This window comes from Capra hircus, chromosome 17 (genome assembly GCF_001704415.2).
Source record: "Capra hircus breed San Clemente chromosome 17, ASM170441v1, whole genome shotgun sequence".
NCBI classification, from domain to species: Eukaryota; Metazoa; Chordata; class Mammalia; order Artiodactyla; family Bovidae; genus Capra; species Capra hircus.
Window position 1 is genome coordinate 5,588,703 of NC_030824.1, and position 23,207 is coordinate 5,611,909.

Below are 23,207 nucleotides of genomic sequence, written 5' to 3' on the forward strand. Positions count from 1 at the left end.
CCTGAAGTGAAGATTCTGAGGTCAAAATGTGTACTGTTTTTCCCCTTTCTGCTTTCTCCAGGTGCCCAAACCAAGCCAGGTGCTGACCTTTTGGATGTCCTGAGTGTGAACACGTGTGTACGTGTGTGTGTGTGTGTGTGTGTGTGTGTGTGTGTGTGCATGCAGTGGAGTGTCAGAGCATCAAGGCTAGGTGAGCACCCTGTGATAACACTGGGACAGATTCTGGAGTCTGGCGGAAGTGAAAATACCCTCCTTTCCCAAGCAGTTGCTCCGAAATGGACGTTTTCTGCTTTATGTATAAAGGGTTCCAGCTCCTGTAAGGCCAGAGAGGCTTGGTCTTTATGACTCAGCCTATGTGAAAAATGCATGAAACAAAGCCCTACCAGAAGCGAGCTGTTTTTCCTTAAAGACGATGTGCTATTTTGGCTGCTTTTAAGAGACACAGCCTTCTCAGCCTGGCTCAGGAAGAAGCAAAACCGGCACAACAGGAGGCGTTAGCGCAACTGCCGGGAGGCAGACACAGGTGACCCAAGCCCAGAGGAGGCCTGGCAATGAAATCGCTCACTCCATGGGGGGTGAAGTGCTCCAGAGGTTCCCGAAGCAGCCCCGGCTCACTCTGGTACTAAGTGTGCATCTGGGCCCAGGGTGTCTGACTCCAAAGGCCAGACTACAGCTGACAAAACCAAAAGCATGAGAATACCCTTTGAATATTAAAAATTTCATGGGCTCCCATGGGATATTCACTTTCTTTTTAGTGTCCTTTGCTGGAGAGCAGCATGTCTGATGACAAAACTCTTCTGTGACAGCAGTGATCCTTTGAGATAACCCTGTAAAGGGGCTGCTCCCGAAGCTGCAGGGTGCTAGTTACACCCCAACAAGTCCTGCTGTACAGGCCACGGGAGATGCCAGGCCTCTGGGCAGTAGTCGGCTGTCACCCCCAGGGGAGCCGGCTCCGACCAGGGAAGCGGCCGCGGCCCTCTCCGCTGTGCTGCTCCTGAGCTCCTCCGCCACCCTCCATCCTGAGAAACTGAACCCACGAGCACACCAATCACATTTACAGCTGGCTGCCTGGTCAGAAAGACCAGGGAGCTGACACAAGGCCAGGGACGCAGGCCGCTAAGGACACGGTGGTGGGGCGGGGGGGCGGCTCTCAGAGGGTTGTGCTGTTTGGGAGGGGGAGACTCTGGGGGAAGCTGAGAAGGTGGGAGCAGTGAGAACTTGACATGCAGTGACATGCTTTGACTCAGCAGCCGAAAGAGGGCGACTTTGTCTCGTGACTCATCATCTCTAAATATGCCCTCGTCTACTTGGAAAACAATGATAGGAACCAGAGTTTGAAAAATGCAGAGGGTGTTATATGTACAAAAAACAGTGATTATTTCACTTTTGATTGACAAGTGTGAGATGATTCACGCTGTTTGCCCTTTTCATCCTAACACAGAGAGACTGGGAAATTTGGGAGAATTAAGACGGCTGGCTCTCTGGCTTGAAGCCAGGTAACGTTTGCCATCACATGGTTGTTTTTCCTGCTTCATAATACATCTCAGTTTTCTGTTAACCACCAATCTATCCAAATCAATAACAATGTGACTATTTTTCAGTTTATCAAACATGAAATGGGTGGTCAAAGAAAGCTCTCCTACGGGACGCCCATGACGGTCCAGTGGTGAAAAATTCACCTTCCAGTGCAGACGATGCAGGTTCCATCCCCAGTCTGGGAACTGAAATCCCACACGCCATGGTGCTACTGAGCCCGCATACTGCTAACTAGAGAGAAGCCTGTATGCTGCAACTAAGACCTGACTAAATAAACAAATTTAAAAAAAAAACAAACAACTTTTGTAGTCTCTAATTCAGGTCTTAATCTCTTCTACATTCATCAAATGTGGATATTCATTTGTAAGTTACAGTCCAACACAAACAGGCCAGTACTAAGACAGTTATGAAGTCTGATTTCCAAAAGAAAGAAAGAAAAAAAAAAATCCCCCTCCCCAGAGCAAGCCTCACAAGTATACCTTGATGCCTTTGGTATCCTCTTCATCAAATGAGCCGATGTCAAAGGCGTCGGCTGCATTGACTTCCCCTCGGGGAGGGATCAAGGGTGGAGGGTACTGGAAGAGCCAGAGAAGAAGGGTTCGGTTACCAGGGGACCGGGCCCTGGGCCCAGCCTGCTGTCCTATAAAGAGTTTGCTGCGAAAGACATCAAGGTGCCACAGTCTGTGTAGCACTCATTCAAGCTCTCACAATCACAGTACATGGTCCGCAATGGCCCCCAAAGGAGAGGCACCCTCCACGACCCAGTTGCTAGAGGCTGAACGCCTGTGGCAGGGCAGGAGAGGGTATCCCCACCCACAAACACCCTGAGGCTGATCTGGCCGAACCAGAGCCCTGACTCTACGTCTAAACAGGCGGGACTAACAGAGCATCAGTCCTCAAGTGAGTCTGTACACAGATGAGTCCAAAGCTGATCATCAATGCTGAGAAAAACAACAGCTTTAATTTGGGGTGTTTTCCTGTATCAGAGAGAACATTAAAGAATATCTTACAATAAGCCAAGGGGTTCATGCTGCTACCCAGTCATGCTAACTCTTAAATGACGTGGGGCTGGGCTTGAAGGTATCTGTAAGCGTATGACGTTTCCTGCATATTTTTTACATATAAACAAAGAGGAAGAAGCGGTCCCAAAGGGAATGAGCTAGGAGGCAGTGCTTGGATAGAGGAGCACGAAGCTGGGCTGTGGATGGGAGAGCTGGGGGCGAACTCTGGGGACAGGGCCAGGACGCAGAGCTGCAGACAAAGGTGCAGCGGGAGGGAGCGTCGGGGCTGGCACCGGGGCGGGGGCCCAGCAGGGGTACCTTCTGCAGGTAGACGTGCTGCCAGTCGATGCCTCTGAAGAAGTCGTGCGCTTTTAGCTCCTGTGCGCTGCAGGAGAGACAGAGTCACAGTGGCAGTAAGTCTGCGTTCGGAAAACTAAGAAATGGTTTGCAAACGGCATCTCCTGTTAAGGACACGCAGCAACAACTGTTTCCAGTTCTTTAAGACAGTAGGTAAAATATGCTTCCTTTCCCAGGAAACACTGCGATGCTTGGAAACACTGCACGCTGAGCCTAGGGACATGATCCCATATGATCGTTTACAAGGGATGCTCACCCCGGCCTAAGATAACCTATGGTTTTTGCAGACTATCTCTGTGTATCTGCAATCGTGAGAACAAATTTAACTAAGAATTGAGTTAGAGCGATCTACACATTAAAGAGATTTACAGCAAAGGTCTACAAGTCCTGACAGATCAGATAACAGAGATCAAAGCAACAAGTACTAATTTCGAAGCAAACTAGACATTTAATAGAATGGTGCATGCTAAACCCCTTCATAAACTGGAGAAAACAACCTTTTCCAAAGAGCACTGCTGCTGAAGCTCAGTTCACAAGGAACAGCAGGAGCTGCAGACTCTGAGGAACACAGACCCGTGAAGACACACGGCTCTGACGTGATCCTCCCCTACCCACCCCGAACTGAAACGGTAGATTCTTGATACATCGAGAGGAACCGTACTGCTTTCTGGGGGGAGATGCCGAAACGCAGAAGCGACGGCCTACCTGCCTCCATGGCAGCCGAGGCGCTTACTGACATCTCGCTGAAGCAGACCTTCCAGAAGGGACTTGAGCTCAGGGGAGAAGACGTCTGGAAGTTCCACGTTCTGGGGGTGGGAGGAGGGGGACACGCCTTCAAAAACGCATCTGTGGAAACAGTGCCCTCCCCCTCGACCAGATTTGAAGGCGATTTCTTACATAAGGATAGTGTTAAAGAAAACTGCAGATACCTCACAAGCTAACATTGACTCTATAAAGAAACCCAGTGCAGCTACTCATCACTTCCAGAGTCAATTGGCAGGCTGGAGCCAGAAGAATTGGGTCTCCTCGCTCTTCTGTGTCCCATTCATTTTGCCTTTTTTTTTTCTTTTCTCTTTAGTTTTGGTCTTGATTTTTCTGTATCTTTCTCTTACTGTCTGTTAGCAAATCTTGTTATCTGCCTTGGCATCTATCTCCATTATTTTAAGAAAGCATTTTTTAATACTAGTTGTAATAGAATGAGATAGGAAAATTATCATGAGAATAACAACGGTTTTTTACTTTCTTACCATGGTGAGAGTCATTCGGTCTATCTCATGCTTATCTTTGGTTTTATGTTGTCTGAAAGGGCTGTGACTGGAGAAACAAAGAAAATTCTATTACTAGATGGTTTGGGGTAACAGCAAATACCGCTGACTAATATTTGAGCAGTTCTGTCACTGCTCATTCAAAACTGCAGGAAGACAAAAGCCATTAACCTACACCATTTCCAGGGGAAACCTGCCGATCAGGTTGCCAATCAGACATTTAGGTCCTGAATGAGCAAGGCTGATGTTTACTTGAACTCTTGATACTCACATCAATGAAGTCATGCTACCAGAATAAACTTTAGCAAATATATTCCAAATGACAATTTAAAATATCACTTGGAAAAAAAAACAGCCAGCAGGTTTTTATGAAAATGAAAGTCATACACACGACATCGGTCACATTAGTGTTTGAGATAATAGTAATGTTCATACAGTTTTTTTTGTAGAAAAAATGGATGAGTCCCTCAAACAACGCAAAAAGCTGCTGTTGAACCAAAATACAAAATGAACACACTCCCCTGCCCCAGAACCCAGTAATTTTAAGAAATACATTCCTTTGGTGATAAGAGATACAAACCAACCCTGTGCTCCCAGATCCTCCAGCGTTCTGAGAACTGCTCACTCGTGTTCTAACTTACAAATGGCTCCAGATCTGAGTCAGAAACCCTGGGCTCACACTGTGACCTGGCTACTGGCTGCAAGTCATTCGTGGAGACCTCGTCTCGGTCTCTTTCCCTGTGCATGGCAGAACGCCACAAACGCCACCGAAACAGTAAGAGGAACGACTGAAACGATGCACGTGCGGGCAGCTGAGACAATGGGAGGGTGCGGTGGGTGACTGACAGGCGCGTGCGACAGATGAACCTAACTTTACAAAATAAATGTCTCCTCGTAAAGACATTATTTCTACTCTTGACTAGGTTTTTAAAATGCTGAAGCTAAAGTTAATCTTAGATATCACTTATACACGGACTCTGAAATACGACCCAAATGAACTTATCTACGACACAGACACCGGCTCGCAGGCCTAGAGAACAGACCAGCTGTTGCCAAGGCGGAGAGGGCTGGGGAGAGGGGTGGACTGGGAGCTTGGCATTAACAGCTGTAAACTCTTATATACAGAAAGGGTGAACAACAAGGTCCTACTGCACGGCACAGGGAACCATAATCAATATCCCATGACAAACCATAATGGGAAAGAACAGGAAAAAAAAATACACGTATAACTGAACCACTTTGCTGTACAGTAGAAATGAGCACAACACTATAAATCAACTATGCTTCAACAGAATATTTTTTAAAATAAAGATGCTCCTAGCATTAAAAGAGACTAGTAAACATACAAACTAGAAAACCCTGGCCTTATTTACTTACTTGAAAATTAAAAAAGGGACATACATGATAGGATTTTCTGGTAGTAAAGACATGCCTGTTAAACGACCAGTCCTACAGATTTATTTGGGCCTTCCCTGGAGGCTCAGACAGTAAAGAATCTGCCTGCAATGCAGGAGACCCTGGTTCTGTCCCTGGGCTGGGAAGATCTCCTGAGGAAGAGAATGGCAGCATTCTTGCCTGGAGAATTCCATGGACAGAGGAGTCTGCTGGGCTACAGTCCACAGGGTTGTGAAGAATCAGATACATCTGGGCGACTAACACTTTGACTTTTCACTTTCATAGGTTTATTTATAAGGCATATAAAACATAAGCTGAGGCAAGGTATTATACAAAATAGTTCTATAAAACAGAGTAGGATGTTGAATATATAACTCAATGTGATTCAGAAAAAAAAACTAATTAAAACTGTGCCCACCCTTGCAATCTACTTATTGCTTACTGAATTAGGTAAACTATGCACCGTAGCATCTGCTGCAGAGATGATTCCACTTTAGGGTATTTATTATTTAAATATTTCAATTCTCACTTTGCACGAGAGGGGGCACTCCAACGCTTATTTTCTTTCTTATGCAATGAAAAACACATTAATTTCCATCTCTTGAAAGCTTTCATTTGGGGAAAAACAAAAAATCTAAACAAGGTGAATCAGTACCAAGCAAACATACACTAATCTTTCAAACAGATTTTGATTGGAAATATTCTTTGCACCCTAAATGTTTCCAAGGAGAAAAAAATGTAAAATTACTGCAGTTAAAAAGCAAATGGGATAGAGTAACAAATAATATGCTATTTATGAGACACTGTAAGTTTTGAAACTTGGCTGGTATCACCTTCTTTTTCAGGGTTATTTCTGGCAGTGCTGGGTCTCTGCTGCTGGGTGGACTTTCTCCAGCTGCGGTGAGCAGGGGCCACTCTCCAGTTGTGATGAGCGGGGGCCGCTCTCTTCACTGTGGTGCGTGGGCTTCTCGTTGCAGTGGCTTCTCTTGTTGCGGAGCACGGGTTCTAGATGCGTGGGCTTAGTTGCTGCGGTGCTTGTGGGATCTTAGTTCCTTGACCAGGGATGAATGTGTGTCCCTTGCAGGCAAATTCTTAACCCCTGGACCATCAGGTAAGCTCTGGCTTGTATCACTCTTGTATGCAAAACACACAGAGATATGAACATGCTCATGGTTCAAGAGAAAAGGAATATAGGCTTAGCAGCGCTTACTAAGACCTCAGTCGTCTGCATGACACGACTGTTGCCACTCCCCGGGGAGTTCCTTCACATGTAAAAGAGGATGTGGGAAAGTTTCCCCCGTTTTGGCAAATCCTCCTGCTCTGGCTCCTGTGTGAAAAGCAGGGGGACCCCCTCCTGCTCTTGACCTTTGTGCGATGCAGGAAGCAGAGGGCTGTGCCCCACACTTGCAGAGAAGGACGGCTATGTTCTGACAGGGATGCTCTGTGCTAAATTTAAAAACTCTTTCATGAGACCCGAGGGAGGGCTTTGCGAGGGGACTGGAGTTAAAGTTAGTGGTGCCAAAGACATTCCCAGCACATGCGCACAGTCGCTACAAACCCTGTTTGATAAATATAGCTCTCTGCGTCTGACTCAATAAGAGACGATCGGAAATGCTTGTCGGCTCTCGGGCTCTGGGGTGTCGTGTGGAGAGAGCTTGGTCTTTCAAGTCCTGATGCGCATCTGTTTCCAATGGCTTCTTGATTATTCTTTGTGAACAAAACCCAAGATTCCATTTCTATTTTGGAAAATGTTAAAGAACCTCCGATAGTAATGATCTCCATTCTGAAGGAGGCACGTGGGGCCCACAGATCCTGTGTGATCACAGCTGCTCCCGGACGCAGCCGCTTTAAATAGGAGACGGTAACGGGTCTGTCAACAGTTTGCGACACCAGCCAAGCCCTCATGCAACATTCAGGCTGCATGGAAGGACATTGTGGAAACAGGACTCACATGTGCAGTGGTCGGATGTGGCTTTGGAATTACAAGAGAGAGTGTGAGAACTGCGAATTGCCCCCAGGTGAGTTGGGAAATCGTTCAAGGCATGACAAACGATGGGGAAACATACAGAGACACACACACATATCATATTCACAGTGAAACCAGAGCTCAGAGACAATCCGTTTATAAACACAAGTGATTAAGAAGTCTTACATCAAAAATTAATTCTAGAATACCAAAAAGACAGCATGCAACATCAAATGTGAGTTTTGAACCTAAGCCAACAGCTGCCAAAATATTTATAAACATTCCTTTTTTCCCAAGAGGAACAAACTCAGTAACCTCAGACAGAGCTCTGCTTTCCCCAGACCACCCCCAGGGCTCTCTCCTCATGTCTGACAATCAATGGGGACAAGTTTAAGATCAAGGCTACGGTCACACCAATTCTTTCTCTTAACAGATATGTGACTCTAGCTCGAGGGTCGTGACCACATTTCTGCACATTTGCAACATCTTTGTACACAGATGCTCTCTCATATCTGACAGTCAGCTGAAGTGGAAGCAGTAACCCCACCCAACAGATGGTCCAGGGACGCAAACACATCCTCCAGCCTTGACAGCATCCTCACATCCAGGTTCCTGTCTCTTGCACCCTGAGGAATCCTTCGAGGGGGTCACGACAGAATGAGAGGTGCAGAGAAATGTTTCAGCCAAGGTGATGGGGCACACTGGTCAGTGTGGGAATTATCTGATCACAGAAAACAGAAGCAAAAAGACCCTTGGTGACCCCTGGTCACCATCACTGCACAGACACAGGAGGGACGGGAAGAGACTCGTCTGCAGCGGAGTTCCTCCTCCTCAGCTGGGTGACCTTTCGTTGGGGCAGTGGGGGTATCCTCTGCAGCACCCCTGGCCTCGACCTGCCAGATACCAGAAGGAGCCCCTCCCCTAGTTGGCACCACCAAAAATGTCCCCAAGTGTTGCCAGGAGCTCCTGAGGTTGAGGACGAGTGCTGGGGAGGGTCTGGCATGGAGTCTGGTTTATTCCATGAGGATTGACACTGCTGCAGCTTATGGTGTGGCTGCCGGAAGCAGTGTGCCCAGCTCTCTGAACCTGTCCATGTGAGACGCCATGTCTAGCCGCCACCATTCTCATCTCTTGTTATCCATCCATCCCATCCCCACTACCATCCTCTGGATGTCTTCCTGTTGGCCTAGACTCCCCTCCACAGGGGTCACATCAACTGTGATGCTTTAACCAAGCCTGATCAAGGACGTCACAGAGGAAGGAGCACCTTCCAACTCAGTCCTGCAGACCTGAACCGTGACCAAGGAGATGGAATTCACTTTTTCAGCCACAAATACATTGTTGGCCTAGAATTAACGACTGGACCCATCCTTGGATCTTATAAAAACAGGAATATATGCCAGACTGTTCCTAGTCTATATGTGTGGACATTATTATAGACAGAATAACAACATTAGACAGAAATCAATAAACAAAGAAAGCCCTGAACCAAGGCTCTGCCATATTTCACAACCGACTTTCATATCTTGAGTTCATGCGCAATGGGTTTGCTGTTGTGCAGTTTTTTTTAAATTACCTCATGATTCTGTAACTGTGGCTTCTGACCTCTGACTGTTCCCCCCACAACCAGAGGAGACCTGAGTGAAGAGAGCGTGTTTGGATGCACTCACCGCACACGCAGGGACCCCCGCCGGCCGGGGAAACGTCTTGGGTGGAAAGCAGTTTTCTCTGGTCTGCTTTGCAGAAACTCTCTAATTAGGTCAGCTAGTCTGATTACAGGAATTAAGGCCCTCCAGGCTCCACAAACACAATAATTCAATTAAGGACCAACAGGACCTGAGTCTCTGAGCAGTAATACAATTTCAGTTCCCAAGTGAGGCAGAGAGCAGAGAACAACTAGATTACCCGAGTCCTGGGGAAGCAGCCAGGGTGCCTGGAACCTAGTCTAGGGGGAAGACAGGGAACTCAGCCTCTTTCCAGATTGTGTTAAAAACATCTTATGGAAAAACATGAACAAACTTTTTGGCCAGCCCGATATAAGAAGAACATGCTGTGATGCTCAGTAAGGCTTTCCGGAAAAATCGTGGCCAGTTAAACAAACTACCAGGCCTGTGTGTTCATAGGGGAAATGTAACAGGGAGAATCCTGACCAGGAACTTTTAGTATAAATTGCTTTTTTGTGGTACCTCTATGAATGGAGAATAATCAAAAACACATCTAAACACTTACACTTTCTGTTAAAATTGACTCAAGACTCTTAAAACTAATGGAATATTAACATAATTTGTAAATGTTCAATGTGAGAACATATCTCGAGAGTGCTTTCATTCCATCCTCTTTCCACTGTATTTCATCTCTGGCAGTTTACACCAAAGGGACAAGTATAACACAAGTGAACACAGAACTGCACAATTTTATCTTTATGTTTTTAAAAACTGCAAATTTCAGCATATTCACAAACAAATGTGCACTTTTAACACAGGTTCACTTTGGGTCTTCACCCTCTTGTGTAAGAAATGCTTTGAGCTCACAAGACAATCATGAGTAATTCATTTCTAGGGAAAAGGAATTCTACTACCCTCTTCAATTATCTATATTTAAAAATAGCACTCATTCCCCAAATAAGGCTTAACAATGGAAATAGTCCAACACGGTCTTATGTTACATTTAAACGTGCTGGAATTTCTTCCTGGAGTGGGACAAAAATACCCAAAGCTTACGGGAAGGAAACACATTTTTACGGGCAGAAAGAGCTGTGAGCACTGCCTGGATCACTGTGTGGCTTAAAGATCACTATCTGATCTATACAGATACTAGCACCTAATGATGTGTAAACATTTCTTATCCATGGTGATGGACTGAAGGGACACATGTCACTCACCCTCTCAGAAGCTTGAAAAGCATGCAGCCCAGGGAGAACCAGTCGGCACTGCTGTCGTAGGCGGTCCCCTTCTGCAGAACTTCGGGCGCCATGTACCCGTGGGTGCCACTGGGGAGAAGAAGGGCGCGTGCAGTCAACAGCATGTTCCCGCTCACAGACTATCCCCAGCTCGCCCAGAGGCCAGGGCGCCATTCATCAAATAGAAGCAAGGCCAAACAAGGAGGAGGGGACACCAGCACTTCCATTAAGTATGGCTTGGTGAACACTCATTAGGAAAACGATCTTTCCTTCATTAAAATAGGAATGAATATTAATAAATTACCATATGAGATAACCGTGAGCCATGTGCATGCTCTGGGCATGCTCTATGGTCTGGGAGGTGAGATCTGAATCTTGTGAGCCTTCCCCACTACAGCAAGGGGGAGCCAAGGGTCTCTTGCCCACTGGAGAGCTTTTGTGTGGAGATGTGTGGGGCTGGGGAGGTGGTTATGAACGGGTGACCACACCGCAGTGTTCCGGACCTGGAAGCGATGGGGACAGGTTAGTGCCCGTCCCCATCTGCGAGGACAGGTGACCAAACTGCAACACTCTGGACCTGGAAGTGATGGTATCGGGCACTCCTGTGAGGCGCCACCCCCCATGCTGAGGACTGGGGTTTGCACAGGTGTCCATGGCGGCCCCCACCCTCCACAGTCACGGTGGTCCCCAAGTGGTGGTGGGGAAGCTGACAGGTATGGAGACAGAGAAGTCCCAGGTCTGAAGAGCTGCCGACAGGTCAAAGGACCCAGCTCAGCAAACGTGCAGATGGCTTGCGGGAAGCTGAGGAAAACCACCTGGGAGGATAGCTGTTTACATATAATATGTTCTATCTGCAACTCAAAATCCTCTCCTGTCCTACAATGTGAGCACACACCATTCCAAGAGTGAGAGAAGGCTCATGGGAAACTTTCAGAGGCGTTGGCTCAAAAGCACTCCCCAAAAGCCGTTATCTGCAGCTGCATTCCCGTCCTTCATCGATTTTCTTCAGATAGAACGGATGATGATGTGATACCTTCACCCCCACAGAACACAAGTGGGATGGGCTCAGGGCAGCACCGGCACTAGAAAAGAACCCCTTGCGTTCTTATAAGCATTTCTAACTTGCTTATGCTCAGTTTCGGTGAGAATCTGCTCAGACAAGTAACCCTGGATTGTTGATGACACGGGCTCAACACTGGGACTGGTGTCCCCTCAGCCTCATAGTTCCATCTTGAAAGACTTTTCCAAACAGTGGAAATGGGCACTGGTCCATCCACCAGAAAAGCTCTGCCCCCTGCAATCCAAAGTCTGCTGGCATGAGGTCAGTGAGTCACACTATGAGGACGTCAGAGATTTCTGTAAGGGGCATCCAAGCCATTTTCTGGCAAGCTTAATTTCAGTGTGGCCAGGAAAACCTTGGTGGCTTTATAACCTGTGATTCTTGGGATCAAAACCCAGTCCTGGGATGGGAAGACTCCGACAAGGAGACATACGCGGGGTTAGTGCACATCACGCCTCCGGGTGGACACGGCACACAACGCCGAGCACTGGGCCGCCTGCCGCATGGTTTCCAGCCCTGCCACTCGGCAGCACCCGAGGCTGCTGCGCTTCCCACGGCCGCTCTGTGCTGTCCACGCTGAAGGAACACCCGAGCGTTTGAAGGCACGGTGACTAGAGGCCGAGAGCTGTGCTCTTGAAGAAACTCAGCTGGGACTCAGGGAGTCAGGACGATCCGCTAGATTCCACAAACAAGCTTCCCTGTGTGGTCTGGTGGCTGCTCCACGGTTCACTTTTAGTTTCTGAGAACCCAATTCCATCATTAAAAGGACGGAGTCGGGGTCAAGATGGGGAACCGACCACGACGCTGCTCTGCCAGCATCAGATGGAGTCCTGGGATCACACCTACCGCTTTGAAAAGACCAGAGAAGCCCAGTCGAGGGTGAGAGTCTGGCCACAAGTCTTTAATCTAGTACCAGGTCCATCCTCTCAAAGCCTCATGGAGTTCAAATGAGTGTGGGGAGCTCGAGCCTTAGAGCTGGACAGAACTGGATTTTAATTCAAGCCCCACGATCTGCCAGGCCTGTGACTTTGCTCAAGTTCCTTAGTTTCTTGGAACCTCAGATTCTACCCCATAAAAAGTCGATGATTATATCCATGCCCTATGCAGGCTTCTAAAGAGCCTCTTGATGGAAGTCTTGAAAGAGGAGAGTGAAAAAGTTGGCTTAAAACTCAACACTCAAAAAACAAAGATCATAGCATCTGGTCCCATTACTTTATGGCAAATAGGTAGGGAAACAATGGAAACAGTGAGAGACTTTGTTTTCTTGGGCTCCAAAATCACTGCAGATGGTGACTGCAGCTACAAAATTAAAAGACGCTTGCTCCTTGGAAGAAAAGCTATGACAAACCTAGACAGCATATAAAAAGCAGAGACATGACTTTGCCAACTAAGATCTGTATAGTCAAAGCTATGGTTTTTTCAATAGTCACATATGTATGTGAGAGCTGGACCACAAAGAAAGCTGAGCGCCAAAGAATTGATGCTTTTGAACTGTGGTGTTGGAGAAGACTCTTGGGAGTCTCTTGGACTCCAAGGAGATCCAACCAGTTCATACTAAAGGAAATCCTGAATATTCATTGGAAGGACTGATGCTGAAGCCGAGGCTCCAATATTTTGGCCACCTGATGTGAAGAACTTACTCATTGGAAAAGATCCTGATGCTGGGAAAGATTGCAGGCAGGAGGAGAAGAGGGTGGCAGAGGATGAGATGGTTGGATGGCATCACTGATTTGACTGACATGAGTTTGAGCAAGCTCTGGAAGTTGGGGATGGACAGGGAAGCCTGGCGTGCTGCAGTCCGTGGGGTTGCAGAGTTGGACACGACTGAGCGACTGAACTGAACAGAACTGAATGAAGACACTAATAACAACACATTCAGGCCACCAGCCACGTGTTCCTGGGACAGCCAGTGTTCCACTCACAGCATGAGTGCTGTCCCCACACCAGTCACTTCCTGGACAGTCCCCTAGGCGGCTATTCTGAGAGGTCAAGGAGCCTGTCTGCCTCAGCCCCGCAGCAGCGCTAGCACCTGGCACACAGCCAGCATCAACTAGACCCTCCCTGCGTGAAGGAGGTGACTACACCCCACAGCTGTCGCATGCAGTGAGCAGCACTGTGATGGCATCTTTGCAGAAGAGAAAAATGAGGCTGGTGCCACGTGGAAGGATTCAAACCCACATCTGTCTCCAAAGCCTCTGTTCTCCGCCTCCTCCACCTAAAAACATACTTCTTCATTGAGCGTTTATCCTTTTTAAGTAGCGACCTCAGTATCGTCACTTAAACATGGAAACCAAGCTTCCCGACAGGGTTGGAAGGTTGAACCCTTTAATGGATGTGGTTCAGATAATGGACAACAGACCAACTTTCAGACTTGGCGTGTGAATTACAGTAAGACGTGAGTGAGGCCTTTTGAGGGAATGAGTAACCCTGCTTCTGAAAGTTAATTCCTTTGGGAGATTAACTCTTATGAGCTCTTGGTTCATATTCAGTTGTGACTACCCTAAATTGAAGAAATTAGCATATCAAATAGCTGTGGCATTAAAAATTCAAATGACTCTCTTAAAAATGTCTGATGAACTCCCTGGGAGAGGCTGATATATCCAACCCCAGGTTCTGGCCTCATAATTGTCAAGTGCTAGCAAAATGCTAAGGCTTTTATCACCCTGTCCCACATTCTGCAGGAAGGGAGAGACATCTTTACAGAAACGGCACCAATTGCCATTCATATCTGACCAGAGCTTTAAACGGCAATTCTGATTTAATGCAGCCCCTCATAAAGTAGTGCAGTTTTAGAACTATTTTGCTTCTAGTCTCACACACACAAAAAAGGATTTATAGTTTATTTTCTGCACGGATGCATGAAACAAGACCCCTGGGAGTTATTTCAAGACCATTCAACACAGCAATGTAAGACAGAATCACTGCTAAGACTGACATACTGGAGAAGAAAATAATTGAGGGAATTTTTCCACAACCTGCACACCTGTCCGTACTTTCTACACAGGTAAGCGGACACCAAAGAAACAGGAATGAAAACCAGGACATATTCTGTTCTGCCTCTGTTGAGCCCTGGGGCAGCCACTACACGCCTGCTGTCACTGCAACGATCTCAGGTTCAGGCAAGTCCTCAGGACAGTGTCAGCACATGTGGAGAAAGCACAGCCACCACTAGAAGCAGTTCGGTCCACTGAGGCGGGGGGCAGGGATGGCCAAGGGCAGGGGCTTCCAGCAGCTTCCCCTGCATGGAGGACGGATGTAACACTGAAATCTAACAACAGGATCTGTGTGAAAAGTTTGAACTGCAAGTAGATGATTCTTTTAATTAAAAAAAGAATCCTTTTTTTTTTTTTTTTTTTTTAGGGTAAAAAAACCGAATGTTTTGAAAAAGGAGAGTGGATGCAGGGAGCAGCTTGACTTCTGGGCCTTCCCTGGAAAGTTCTACGTGGTGGCCTGTGCCCCTTCTTCGGCACGTAAGCTGTCACGGTCTACTGCGACCGCTGCCCGGTAGATGAAGAGTGAGGGTCACAGAGCCAGCACAGGCTCGGCTCTGCTGCAAAGGGCCGCATCCTGCCCTCAGGCTCCCTGCCCCTGGGCAGCTAACCTGTGGATCCCCTGCGTGCCCCCAGAAGGTGAAAGCAAGCACGCCGCCCCACTGCCTTCCTCTCCCTCTGACCCAGCATCATCACATGTTGGAAACTACTGCTGACAAGAGAAAGCTGGGAGGACAAACGGCCATGTTGGGGGTCTGAGGGAAAAAGGGAGTAGAACTAGGAGCGGCAGGGAGCAGCCAGTGTGACTACTCACACGCTCGCGTGCGGCTTCTTTTTGGAAAAATCGCAGGCAAGACCGAGGTCTGATATCCTCACGTGTCCGTGCTCGTCCAGGAGGATATTGGCGGGCTAAAATGAAAGAGAAGGTGATTTCTGAGAGCCCCCAAGGCGTCCTGAGGCTGGGAGAACTTCCACAATCACAGGCACTTGCTATCATTATTTTTGTCACATTTCATTCCTACACATGAATTCTAGTATTAATTACATCATCACCTCCAAGTGGGGCGTGAGACCGACAATGATACCTTTCATGTTATCAGTAACTGTAGCAGGAGAGTGGCAAGGAGGGATGGAGAAGAGTCTACTCATTGGGCAATGGAACACAGGGCAGGTAACCCAGGAGGGTTACCACCACAGTTCATCGCTGTTACAGTATTTCCTTTCCACAGCAAGAACCGCAATCCAGCCGGAATGGGGTGTCTCTCCACAAAGGGAGTGAGTTCACTGGCTCCTCAGCCTCTGTGAACCACTAGGACTTGGAACTGTGGAACACAGCACAGAAAGCAATCTTGTAGCAATGTGCACGTGATGACCTAGGCAATCAAAACATTCCACGGTGCCGCACTAATCCTGATGAACGCCATTTCGAGTTATTAGGAGAGAATCTTTGGAGGGCCTTACCAAATGACCAGATATGATTTTGACCACAACTCTGCTGAAATATAGCCATTAAGATTAGATTTAGTCTGAGTGATCATGGAAAATGAAACTCCCCCTCCCTAATATACAGTGAATTACAGTCATCTTGGTATTTTTCTGCTGGAGATCAACTATTGTTTTGCTCGAAATAAAAATAATGGCATGCCATTATAAAACTGAAGCATGAATAATCATGAGTGACTAGAATTAAGTTTGAATAGAAATTAGATAATACCACTGCCTACTAAATAGTTTAGAAAACAGAAATACCACATCAAGATGATTCCAGGCCGGTTACAGATTTGAATTAAAATGTATTACAATGGCATTTCATGGGCTTTCAGCATGTATTTTATTCTGCAAAACTCACCATGAGGAAACAAAATGTCATGTGCCAACCAGGGTCTAATTATTTCTAATTTGATGAAAATACATTTTTTTTCCTCTTCTTTATGCTCCTATGAAGGCTATGGGAGTAATTCTTTAGCTTTGCAGGAGGCTTTGAAAGTTACAAAGTACTTCATGGAAAAAAAAAATGCTCAACTGCGAAATACACCAGTTCAGATTCTTAGGAGGTAACCTCTTTTAGAAGCCAATCAAAACACATGAGCTCCTTAGAGAAGGGGGCATTATCGGTACACTTGATCTGGTTAACCTGCTTTCAGTTTCAGAAGGAATCAGAGAGAGGAGGCAAACAGGCTTCCCGCGGGTTTTGCATCCTCCGGAAGCTGCCACGCCTATCACATTTCTTCTCACCATTATTTATACCTTTATGTGCCTGCACGATCATCTCTATAATTTGTCACGGTCCCTTTCATCTGCTCCCCCACCTTCATGCTGCTGGCCACATGAATATCACCTCGGAAGTACCAAGCAAACCACCAACTCCCTGTCTCATGCAGGATCCTCAACCAAGCAAGCATTGTGCTCTGGAATGGAAAAACTGAGAAAGCACCTGCTTCATTCTGTTCAAGTCCAGTAAGACTTTTTAAAGGGAAGCAGTGTGGCAGACTGGGGCTATGGAGTTCTGGAACCTGGAAACCTGCTAGTGACTTTTTTAAGGCAATCTCAAAATCGCCTGATGTTCAGAGGGTGGGGGAAATTCTGCCAGCTGTCAGACACCCCTTCCCTACCCAATCAGCCCTGCGAGTTAGCACTCAGTCTTTCTACGTGCGGGTTCACCAGTAGATAATGTCCCGTACAACAGTGGTGCTCTGCTTCTTTATCTCTGTACGCCTTCTGCCCTCACACTGAGCCAGGGCCAAATCAGTTGCTTGGTGAACATTAACAGAGTTATGATCAACTGTAAAATGGGTGACAACAACAACAACAAAAACACCCTGCTTTTCATAATTAACTAATTAAAATATCTGAGCTGGCGTTATGTGCTGCACCAGGCAGGGAGGTGCCAGGGACAACCGGGAAAGACTGGAGTCCTCAGAAAAGAGTTCAGTGTCTGGAGGAGACCAAAATCATGAAGGTGATGTTTTGCCCAGGGCTGAGAGGAGGAAAATGACGGGATGCCATGAAAGAGGGGGAGACAGGGCAGGGACCACGACTACCGCACGACACCTGCTGCACATGTCGGACAGACGGTGGGGAGTCCGTCAGACCACCTTACCTTCAAGTCTCTGTAAACGACAAACCGATTGTGCATGTGTTCCAGCCCCAGGATGATTTCTGTGGCGTAAAACCGCATCTCCTTCTCGGAAAACACCCCGTGCTGCGAAAGGTGATAGTGCAGGTCACCCCCTGGAATCAGAGACGCAGAGTGTAACTCGGTGCGTGAATGCCAGGGAAACAGAAGTCACGGTCATCGTGCAGAGTCATGACATGGTTGACAACGGTTAACTAACTTTATGCTTTGTCTACATGTATGATATAGGTGTATCACTGACTTCTGTAATCTGATGAAACACTTTAAAAAAAATCCCAGACAAAACCAAACCACTGAGAAGACTTAGATGCGACAGTGGCTGGGACCACATGAACCCAGCCTCCGCTCTCGGATGGACATCACAGCTCCCATGTGTCCCGCTGGGGGAAGTGGGACGGGGGCCGACCTGATCCTTTGATTACTACAGTCCTGTCTCCCAACTGAATCAACCCATGTAGTGAGGCAGTAGGTGGCTTGGCAACTGGCTCTGTGGATAGTAAATATGGAGACAAAATGAATACACTGCTCATATTGATAGATATTTGAGAGAGCAAATACAGTAAAATTTTAACTGGTAAAAAACCCAGGTGGTTGGGTGTTTGGGTGTCCCCAGTAAAATCCTTCAATGTTGTGATATGTTTGAATTTTTCATAAAAAAGGGTTAGAAAACGTCAATGATCATATGGCCTCCAGTTAGAGAGACAGAGAATGCCACCAACAGGGTAAGGGAATGTTCTCATAAATGATACAGGCGGAGCCACAGCTGATTTACAGAGGTTCGCGTGTGTCCACTCCTATCACCTTTGATTCCCTAAGCATCTTCCTGTTCACACACGCATATTCTTTGTATAACTATTTTCTACCAGCATGTAGATTTCCAGCATCGCTGAAGGCTCCCTGTGCCCAGCCCAGGCAGCATTATCAGCTCACAGCCCCTCGTTACAGCCAACTGGACTCTACTCTGACCTCTCCCCTCATCGGTCAGCTTTGCTAGCTCTGACAGTGACACGAACCGAGTCATGCAGGAAATATGCTGCTCTGGCTGGCTGGCCTGCTCATTATTACGTCTCTGAGATTCCTTCATGCTGTTGGATGGGTCTGGTTCTAAATCAAAAACTCAAAACGTAATTAAAACTTCAACTGAACTTCAAAACAGGTATTCATTTATGGAAATAAATGCTTTTCCATTTCAGCCCCTGTTACTAAAAACGCTTTGAATTAATTACATCACGTCACTTTCTAGTATTAGAAACCTGAGTGAGTGAGTGAGTCAAAGCTGCTCAGTTGTGTCTGACTGCGAACCCATGGACTGCAGCCCGCCAAACTCCTCTGTCCATGGGGGTTCTCCAGGCAAGAATACTGGATGGGTTGCCATGCCTTCCTCCAGGGGATCTTCCCAACCCAGGGATTGAACCAGGGCTCCCGCACTGCAGGTGGACGCTGTACCATCTGAGCCACCAGGAAAGACAGGAAACTACTTTCTGGCTGAAGTTCTTCCTGTTTTCTCCAGTTCATCATTGACGGTTTAAAGACTGATATATGGTGGGTCTGGACTAAAGGTACAGACTACTGAGCTAAAATCTGAGCTGGCCCAGAGTCAGTCCTTCACAGTTTGTTTTTAAATACATTCCTGTCTTTGGCCTATGAATCTTTAGGAGACATTTCATTCCTAAAGTTGAGGGCCAGTTGATCGCAGTCAACTTTTTTAAAATGAAGTTGAATTGGAAATTCAAAGAGTGAAAGGTTTCCTTAAACTTGAGGGGGAATCTAATTATCTGAAAGACCCAAATGGCCAGACTGTTTGGAGCAATGCAAGCCAAGATCAAACATCCTGAAACAAACAACATCATGGCAGAGTCATTCAGTGTATTCAGACTCCCCACATCTTGCTTACCGTTCATCAGATCCAAGATGAAGCACAGTTTATCTGGAGTGTGGAAGGCATAGGTCATACAGACGATGAAAGGACAATCCTATAGTGGAAAAAATATATATATATACACACAGACACACACACATATAAGAAAAGCAAAAGCTGTCCTGGAAAGTATATCTACTACCAAGTGCCACCTATACATTTTTTTTTAAAGCCATGACACTGCCCTGTATATGAAGCACAGACACCTATGCGGTAACTTTAACAGACCCAGGAAAGCGAGCCTGACTCCATGGAAAAACAAAAAAGTGCACAGAGACACAAACACTGCTCATCGGAGATGAACTCAGAGATGCTCTGTCACTCTGATTAAATCATGACTCTTCTAACTACACCTTCAAAAGACTCAGATTCTACGGAAAAATATCACTGTCTTGCTAGTGCTCCTACTGGTCTACACTTCGGTTCTGGTTATAGCCACATATCCACTTCAATGTCTGATTCTAAGCTGGAAGAACCTTTATCATGGGGAGAAATGTTACTGATATTACTGTCGTGAAACACTAACAATAAAAATGGAATTAAATCAGCTTTCGAAAGTGGAAAATATACCAGGGTGGAGGATAGAATAACTCAATTAAAGATGAGGTAAAGATGTCAATTTTCTCCCAAATTAATCTATACATTAATCTATATATTAAATAATGTAAACAATTAAAATGGAAACTGACAAACTCATCCCCATATTTATATAGAAATATAAACAGCCACGAAAATTTCAGATAACTCTTGAGGAAAAATAAAGCTGAAACTTCTGTTCTTCAGAAGACACCCTTAAGAGAGTAAGAAAGGCAAATGACAGAATGGGAGGAGGTATTTGAAATCCACATATATCCATATATATAAAGAACGCTCATCAATCAATAAAGAGAAAAGCGAACAACCCAACAGGAAAACGGCATGACAACAACAGCAATACTGTACATCGTTGCTGAGCACCGAATAGTCTGTAAGTCTTTAAACAGACGCTAGACCTCGGCTGTCCCCCAAGGAAAGGCAAACTGCAAATCACAACATTTCATCACTAAAACAAAGGAGAATGACTAACATCACAAAGACTGATGATACCAAGTGTTGCAAAGATACAGAGCTAATGGGACTTCCAATATGGTAGCCGGGAGGACACAATTGTACAACCACTTTCACAAGGCGTTTGATGGCATCTGCCAAAGCTGATCACTACCTGCAAAGCCTATGAGCCAGAAATTCCAGCCCAGGGTATTTACCTAACAGTAATCTGTACTCATGTGCCCCAAGGGACCTGCATGAGAATGGTCCTCACAGCACTATTCAAAACAGCCCAAACCAGGAAATGATCCAATGTCTACCGACAGGAGGATGGACACATGAACTCTGGCACATTTATTTGACGGAATACTATACAGCGGCGGCTGCCAAACTTCTACAAATGGGCTAGACAGTAAATATTTTTAAGCTTTTCGGGCCCCATCCAGTCCCCGTCACATAGTTTTTTCTGCTTCTTTTCTCTTGACAATTTCTTCTCTTCTTTTGCTTTAAAAAAAAAAAAAAGTTCTTAGTTCATAGACTGTGAACACAAGCCAGATTTGGTCCCCAGGCCACACACATAGCCTGGTGACCCTTACTATTTAGCTACAGAAGGTGCTGTTGCTATGAGTGACGACTTAGCTAAATCTCGCAAGCAATACTGAGAAGCCAGACACAAAAAGAATACATTTATATAAAGTTCCAACAGGGGCACAGCTAAATTACAGTGTCAGACATGTGGGTAGTAGCGAGCTTGGGCATGGGGTGAGCAGCTGAAGAGGGCAAACGGAGACGTCCGGGACATAGTGACCCTCCGTCTCTTGACCTAGGTTCTGGATACATGCGTGTGCTCCCTGGTGAAAACCCACCACATCTAGCACCAGGTCCCACTGAGATACGTGCACAGTGAGCACTTGCCACTCAACTGACTCCAATAACAAACGGCATAAAATATCTACATCCACTTTCTTAACAGAAGCAAAGAATTGTTGAATTCTACGGAACATGCTCAATAGAGTGCACTGTGAATGGAATTCACTTCGCTCACACCTATCGATGAAGGGCATACAGATGAATTTGTGTGGACTCGTGCCTGTGTGCTCAGGATTCGAGAACTTGAACTCAATTTCCACAAGTCTTCTGGAGGAAATTCATTTTGCGGTTACTTTGTTTTCCTTAAGAGTTCAGTTGAGATGGTCTTGGTGTTCATGAATTTTGAGATTTATTTTACTTTACATAGTCGTAAAATACAGGTGCTGTCCTTTATCTGTTAAAAGCTATCGGTTCTTGGGGGCCGGGTGGCACCATCCTGATTGGAGCCCCACCAGTGTTCCACCAGACCTTTCCATAGTCTGCTGGTGACGACTCATTCTGCTCTAAATATCATGCTCCTTCCTTAATGGGGTTCCCCACGTACTCTGGTTCCTGATCAAATGAGCAATTCATCCCTAGAGCAGACAAGAGGGTGGACCAGGAACTTAGTAAAGCCTGGGTCTTTTCCCGCTTGAGACAGCAACTCCACTCACTTCACCCAGGGGACCAACAGAGGCTGGAAAGGGGTATTTCTGAACAGACAGAGTCCAATCCTTCTAACGACAGCCCTGAGAAAACGGCAAAAGGTCAAAGTGGAGTTAAGATACTATGTTATTAAGATGGGACTTGAATTGGCGATTTACAGTCATAGGCTACTGCAATAGGAAGTGCTCTTCTTAAAAAAAAAAAAAAATCACCTGGTCCAAATTCTTTATTTTAAAGATGAGCAAACTAAACACTGCCCCCACCCCACCTCCTAAAAGGGAAATGATTTGTCTGAGGCCACAAAGAAATCTGGTAGCCAGCCAAGATTCAAACCTCAAGTCTCCCACTCTGGACCCTCGCAAGACCCTGTCCTATGTCACTCCACTTACAAAGGTAACATTTCTATAGCAATGTAAAATCAAAGCTCAGTTAAAGGGATGTAATTTGGTATCTCTAAGGAGTTCACTGACCAGGATCTCTCATCTCTTAGGCCCTGAGCAGATGCCATCTTGAGTCTCAGGTAGGGTCTGAGACACAAAGAACTGAATGCTGACCCACATAGACAAACAGACAGCAGTTTAATCATGGTATTAGCACAGTTTCTAAGATAATTATAGTAAGATGTTCTGTCTTGATTACAAATTCAAGGTGAATAAGAACTAGGGGGTTCTCACAGGTGGATCCTTAAATAAAAGCTCTTAAGCAAGGAATTATCTCCTTTTTTTAAGTTTTTTTTTTTGGGGGGGCGGGGGGCATGCAGGATCTTAGTTCCCCAACCAGGGATTGAGTCTGTGCCTCCTGCATTGGAAGCATGACGTCTTGACCACTGGACTGCCAGGGAAGTCCCTGGAACTGTCTTCCTTGATTTCCTAGTGAGCGAAACAGTCTGCATTTTGTAGGAACTTGAACTGTGATACAACAGACCACAAAGCAGTCCTCTAGAAAAGTTCTCCACCCTGCAGTCAGAGGAACCCTTTCAGAGTTGCAAGGCTTATTAAATGGCTGTGAAGATTTTTTAAAGTCCTCAGTACTGGCCCAGAAAGCTTTCTGCTGGTCTGGCCTCTGTCTGCTTCCCTCTCTCCCCAGCTTCCCCATGTGGTCCTCACCGCATCACTTCAGAGCCCAGCAGTGCTGACCTGTGAG

General features: G+C 46.3%; 1 protein-coding gene across 1 annotated transcript in view; it reads right to left on the reverse strand.

Moving 5' to 3' along the window:
* Positions 1–23,207, reverse strand: part of GRK3 (G protein-coupled receptor kinase 3) — a 115,846-nt gene that overhangs the window by 14,026 nt on the left and 78,613 nt on the right. Inside the window, exons 10-17 of the mRNA XM_018061071.1 lie at positions 19,500–19,578; positions 17,570–17,700; positions 15,284–15,378; positions 10,402–10,509; positions 4,142–4,208; positions 3,600–3,700; positions 2,856–2,922; positions 2,016–2,111 (exon numbers count right to left, since the gene is read on the reverse strand). Coding sequence (XP_017916560.1) covers positions 2,016–2,111; positions 2,856–2,922; positions 3,600–3,700; positions 4,142–4,208; positions 10,402–10,509; positions 15,284–15,378; positions 17,570–17,700; positions 19,500–19,578 — 744 coding nt within the window. The remainder of the gene's footprint in view (positions 1–2,015; positions 2,112–2,855; positions 2,923–3,599; positions 3,701–4,141; positions 4,209–10,401; positions 10,510–15,283; positions 15,379–17,569; positions 17,701–19,499; positions 19,579–23,207) is intronic.